Genomic DNA, 6154 nt, shown 5'->3' with positions numbered 1-6154 from the left:
GTCAAACCTACACTAGCAAGGAGATCGGGCTGAAACTATAGCTACAAGCTATCCAAGGATGGTACTATAGAATGTCACCTCAAGGTAGGCCTAGTGGCGTCATCTCTTGGTTAGGCCGGAAACTTATCAATCCACCCTCGTATTGTAATAATTTATGACCGATAAATGACGGGGTAGGAAAGTTTTTTTAATAACTTACCCGACTGTGACATCGAAAATGTTACTGCCAACGGACGAGGACACGGCCATATCACCGAATCCCTTTCTCGCTACAATGACGGAGGTAATTAAATCAGGAATGGAAGTACCCGCTGCAAGGAATGTTAAACCCATCACTTCCGGTGGTATTTTTACCGTTTCTCCCACTACAGTGGCCCACCATACCATTAAGTAGGAATAAGCAGCTATCCAAGCGATACTCCCGAGAAACGTTACAGGAAACCACTTTTTACCTTAAACGAAAATAAAACTTTTGATTGTTGTGATCATCTTAGAAGTAGCTTTCTTATCACAGCTTTTCTTTCAAAACTGAATCATCAAAGAGGTATTAATTAATAATAGCAATAGCAATCTATAAAATTTAGTATAAATTGCAATGTGGTCTACATCGGACAGTACGGAAGTACGATAAAAACCAGTCTTAAAGAACACCAGAAACAACAAATGTACAGGGATTTAAAACCGTTACATTCAAAATTAACGTAAAACTGATAAGCAATGCTGACACTTAATTTTCTATAAACAGCTACGCGATCCATCTTGCTGCGTTAAACTGTTCTACTGTCTGATCTACTAGATTAGCAGTTTACATTGACGCGTCATGTACAGTGTCAACTTAAACTCCACTACACCCTGCTCCGCTGAGATAAAATTTCGGTGGACTATATCCAGAACTGCATCATAGCTCACTACAGTCCATTCAAGAATAAAACTCACCCCTAACCAATCTACCTCTGATGCAGCACCAAGCTTTACTGCGTCAAATCGACTTTCAATTCATCCTACTATGTCAAACTGTTTAGCTGCCTGTTTCGCTATATTAACAGTTTACTGATGCGTCAATCCAAGCTCTACTATAATCTATTCCACTGCGATAAAACTTCAATCTTTGATGCAACATGAAGCTTTACAGCGTCAAACGTTCTTGCCATCGTGCTGCGTCAAACTATTCTACAGCCTGCTTTGCTACATTAGCAGTTTATATCCAAAACTGCTTTTGAACTCTGTTACTTGGACTACATGCTAATATTCTCAGAAAATGCACTCCAATCAGTATAAAAACCCATTACAATCTATTTCATTGACTCGGGAAACAATTCCAACCGAAGACGACCTTTGGACCCGAATCAGAACAGCATGAGTTCACCATAATCCGTTTAAACTCCTCAAAAACTCACTAGAATCCATTCAAATGGATCAATAACACTGTAATCCTGCAGACTGTTAATTTCCATCTATTCCGTATTTGTAAGTCAAAATTCACTGTAATTCTTTATAATTCTTTCTAATTCGTTTAAATGCATCTAAAACTCATTTTAAATTCGTATAAATTTTTGAGTAGAAAATCAGACTGCAATCCATTGGAATGTATCAAAAACTCACTGTAATCCTCGTCGAGATTTAGTTTGGTGTATCAGAATTCGCTATAATCCGCAATGATACATTAAAAGCTCATTAAAATCTTGTAGGCCTTATCAAATTTCGCTGCCATTCCCGCTGCTGCATCAAAACAAAATACATTGCCGTCAATTAATGCTTCAAACTACAAAATAAGATAACGGATTCTTCCGTGCAAATCCAAACTACTGCCAAAAAAAAAATAGAAAACGATGGTGTTCAAATTACCTACAGCATATCGTATTTGAGGTTTAGAACAAAGCAATGATCAAACGAAAGCGACCAAAAATAAAATGCAAAACGTGGTATAATGCAGCATATAAACGTGCTTGACTTTTTTATGAATAAATCACCTATAACGATATATATATTATTCATATGTAACACGGTGTGACGCCACGTTTTCTTGCCAGAAACGATTCATCATTTCTTCCATTCCAACAACGAACATGTGCGCGAGATAATCTTAGGATCATCGTATGTAGTAATTAATAATAATAATTAACACTGATCGATGAACGTTGTTTAATTATTTAATTATTTACTATGCGCCCCCTGGTGCTGACACAAAAGACGAATGAAGGACGACGTCCTGATGGATGACATATTATGAAAATTACAAAAAAACGCATACACGGTATGTCGTATGATAACAACAACAATAATGACAAGAATAATAATTAATTAAAATGATAATCGAAAGTTTGACGATAATGCGTAGTGTATTGTAACATTTAATGTTTCCTGATTTGGATATCCCCCCTTTTCCCTCGTCGGTCCGTCTGTTTGTCGGTTGTTTTTTACTTAGAAAGGACACGTAAGATGGTCNGAGATACTGAAAATTTTTGTCCAGGGAGGAAGATGAAGACCAAGACTATATTATTCTTATCTGGTCTTGCGTTTTCTCATCGGCCACGGAAAAGTTGTGTTAAGTATACATAGAAACTTGTCGAAAGTACCGATTTTTGTATTCATAACAACGAAAACAAACATACCTATCTGTACTTTGCTGCTACAAAATCACAATAAATTTCGACCGAGCGTTGCTTCGTGTAAATAAAATTGGTCTTATACTTTATGACTTTCTAATTATGAATTTGACGTCAAAATGAGAATATTATACATAGAGTGCTAGGTGTCCACAATAAATTATTTTAGTAGACCAGAAAAGGTTAGACGTCACATATTTTTTAACTTACGTATGTTCAACTGCGACCTATTTAGACACGACGTATGCCTTCATGCAACTTTCCACTAAAAGTGTACCATTCACGCGAAAATACGTATGTGGCAGATAAGAAACGTCTGTTACTTGCAGGACTAATCAAAGGACCTGATCAGACCTACCGTAGGTCTTGTTTAAAAATAGAACTGTGGAACAATAACTCTTGTAATCTATTATTGCAACTACCTAGTATTTGCTACTTTTTGTGGTATCCAATATTGCTCAACAAATTCCTTTTCTAATAATTGTCAAATTGAATTAACAAGCATGTAACCAAACAAATTTATATTGACCACTAAAAATTATCGATTCGGTTTGATTACATACACTGTTGTACAGTAAAAGCAATGATGACATCGAAAACATCTTGATCCTGGTGATGTTTTCTATTTTCAGCAATTTTATTTGATGATATCGCTTTTTTTCATCGCTACAAGGATGAGTATTTTGATATACTTCATTTACTTTCTCTAGCGATGGGCCCCTTCCAATCCAATGTCTTAGATGCGCTAGCAAAATTGTAGGTAGGGAGAAAAAGCTCATTATACTCTCGACTCTTGTTCATTTTTTTTTTTCGTACAGTACCTGCCAAAAGTTTTGTTCAATCATGAATAGTAGTACGAATCGAAAACAAGCGTTAAAGCCTTTAATACGTCTTCAAATATAAATCAACATCTCGTTGATATTTTCAGTAGTAAATGGTCCAATAACAGCTCATTTGAGCAATGCAATTGTATTGGATAAAGTGGTCAATTTTTCCGTGCAGTACTGTACGGATTATACGCTCCTCACCGGTTAAGAGTTTGGTCGAGAGTTGTCTCCTTTCTTTTCTGGCCTAGTGCTGTTCTTTTCTACTTTGCGCCGGTCAAACTGAAGGTCACATCGCTACAGAAAGTAAACGAAGTATACCATCTATGGATAATGCCCTTTGACTGAACACCATAAATTTAATTATCAATTTGTCATAATGTGAACAACTTCGTTTTAAAATTAATTAAATTGTGGGTGTCAGTATGTAAATTCTTGTGAACAATACGATGGGCTGATGTTGTTAAATTTATTAACTCTCAAATTTTTGCCAACATTCTTGACTTCATCAGGAGGTCACTACGAATATATAAATGAGAAGAGAAAATTTTATATTAAATAATTAATGTAACTGTAACTGTCACTGTTTTGTTTAGAACAATAGTTTGTCTTCTAACAGCGCAGAACCTCATTTTCCTCCTGTATTGTCTTCAAATTTCATTCAAATGAGCTACATATTTTCATAGCGTAAATTGAAACATTGACGCATTCGAAATCCAATTGAGAATAGTTTGGCGTGACGATAAAGCATTCAGTGTAGACCATATTAACTCTCACGATAATGCGAATGTGTATTTTGCAGTGACAGCTAGTTGCTTTATAGGTCAGAGGTTTAATAATCGCTTTGATTTACAAGGAAAGTTTTCCAATAGCAGCTCGTTAATTCTGGAGGCAGACGTGTCAGTCTAGGATACGTGCCTACGTAGCATGGAGTCAACTTTTCACGAAACTTTATAGTTGCGATTAGTTAACGATCGGGTCGACGTTCAGGAACTCGTTCTTGTTATGATTTTTTGATTAAGAGCCGATTGTTTAATGCAGGCATTGCATAAAGTTTGGGATCAGTTAAAAAATGTAGACTGCAACGTTAAGAAAAGTAAAAGCTTTATGGCAATACCAAAGGGAGAACGAAATCTTTCTCAATATAATGATGGACAAAAGTCCATCAACGACTTAGTATTCGTAATTATTCTGGAGAAAATGATTTGTCAAACATTAACGAATTGACTATACCTACTGCTTGTAGTTATTCATTCATTCATTTTTTAGTCGTTAGAGATAAAAAAAACTTTTGGGTGTTTCATTCCCACCAGCCACTAATGTTGGTGGGCGGGCAGTCCCTCCGGACTACAGCGGAAGGTAGGGCGGAAGGCCGTCTTCAACCTCCTTTCAGGAATCGTGGGAATGGGTGGGTGGTGGTTCGGGTGAGAAAGATGAGACGGACGAAATGAAGACAGAAGAGAATGAAAGATTATCTGGGGAATATTACTGCCTCAGCATTTGCCTAAGTGATCCAAGGAAACCACAGAAAAACTTGGACCAAGGCAGACGGATCCGGAATCGAACCGGCATTCTCCCGAATGCCATGCCTCTCAGTGATACCTCTTGAATGTTCTTTTGCAAACAATAATAGGCCTATTTGGTCCCAATGGTCAGGTTCTGCAAAGGTCTTCGATGGCAACCACTTTCGTTAATTTTATTATCGATGCTCTTCAATTGTTACAGGAATTTCATAGCTCGAGGCAGAGTCATACTTTGTTGGGTTTTTCCCCTTGTTGGCTTCTGACTCGTATTCTTTTGTTGCATACAAGGCATTGGTGGTGACACCAGAACAATTTTTGATTTTGTCACATAATTTAGAGTTAGAGTTACGTTTTGTCCCTTTTCTTGTTAACTTGCGTTTTTAATTCATATTTTTTTCGTTATGCCTGTAGTTGTAATCCGTTATTTCATTTGTAAATAAAGTCTGTATATATGTAGTTCCATTCAGTTTGTTAAAACCAACATTTTGAGAAAATACTGCTCGTAATTTCACGGCAAACAGGCGTGATGATGAGATGCAATAAAAAAATTATCTGGCAATCCTGGATCGTTGACCAATAAACTACATGTGTTCGAAAGGTCACTTTCTATAAATAGCCGTGTCAATTTCAAACAAAGCGTTTTAATTAATCAAGTTCTCGGATATCCTGATAAGAATGTAGCTACGAATTTAAAGGGGGTGTGCTACAACGTGTAAGAACGCAACTAAAAGTTTTACGTTTGCACTGTTCCAACAGCGTTAATGCAATTAAAAACTTTCTAGATCACCACGCCGCACAGCGTCGTCGCTACTATTCAAGGGTTAATAAAACATTTGCGAAAGGAGAACGTTTCTGAATTAATTGTAACACTTGTAGAACTTGCAGATTTTGTTCATTGGACGAAAAGGTGGCAATGAAATGCTTTAAATACAGAACAAATTTAACCTGGTATCTATATTTATTTGTATTGAAAACTGCAGAATAGAATAAATGTTAACAATGATACGATTTTTATCCTTCATTCAAGTAGACACAATAGCTATTATAAATTTATTTGCTGACGTCTCGAGAATCCTTAAAATTTTTATTTAAAATGTTCTTTAAGACTGTTATCGAAAATTTAAAAATTTCAAAATCAAAATTACTTCTTTTAGAACAAATTATTATGTTATAATGGGATAACTATTTTGATACACTTCAT

At 36.1% G+C, this 6154-nt stretch overlaps 1 protein-coding gene across 1 annotated transcript in view; it reads right to left on the bottom strand.

Annotated features, from left to right (window-relative positions):
* LOC108732411 (sodium/potassium/calcium exchanger Nckx30C) overlaps positions 1-6154 on the bottom strand; it is a 79044-nt gene that overhangs the window by 12402 nt on the left and 60488 nt on the right. The window contains exon 6 of the mRNA XM_025979421.1: positions 200-452. Coding sequence (XP_025835206.1) covers positions 200-452 — 253 coding nt within the window. The remainder of the gene's footprint in view (positions 1-199; positions 453-6154) is intronic.

The sequence above is a fragment of the Agrilus planipennis genome, unplaced genomic scaffold, assembly GCF_000699045.2.
Source record: "Agrilus planipennis isolate EAB-ADULT unplaced genomic scaffold, Apla_2.0 scaffold73, whole genome shotgun sequence".
Classification (NCBI taxonomy): Eukaryota; Metazoa; Arthropoda; class Insecta; order Coleoptera; family Buprestidae; genus Agrilus; species Agrilus planipennis.
Note: the sequence above shows the minus strand (reverse complement) of the source record. Positions and strands in the feature narration are given on the sequence as shown.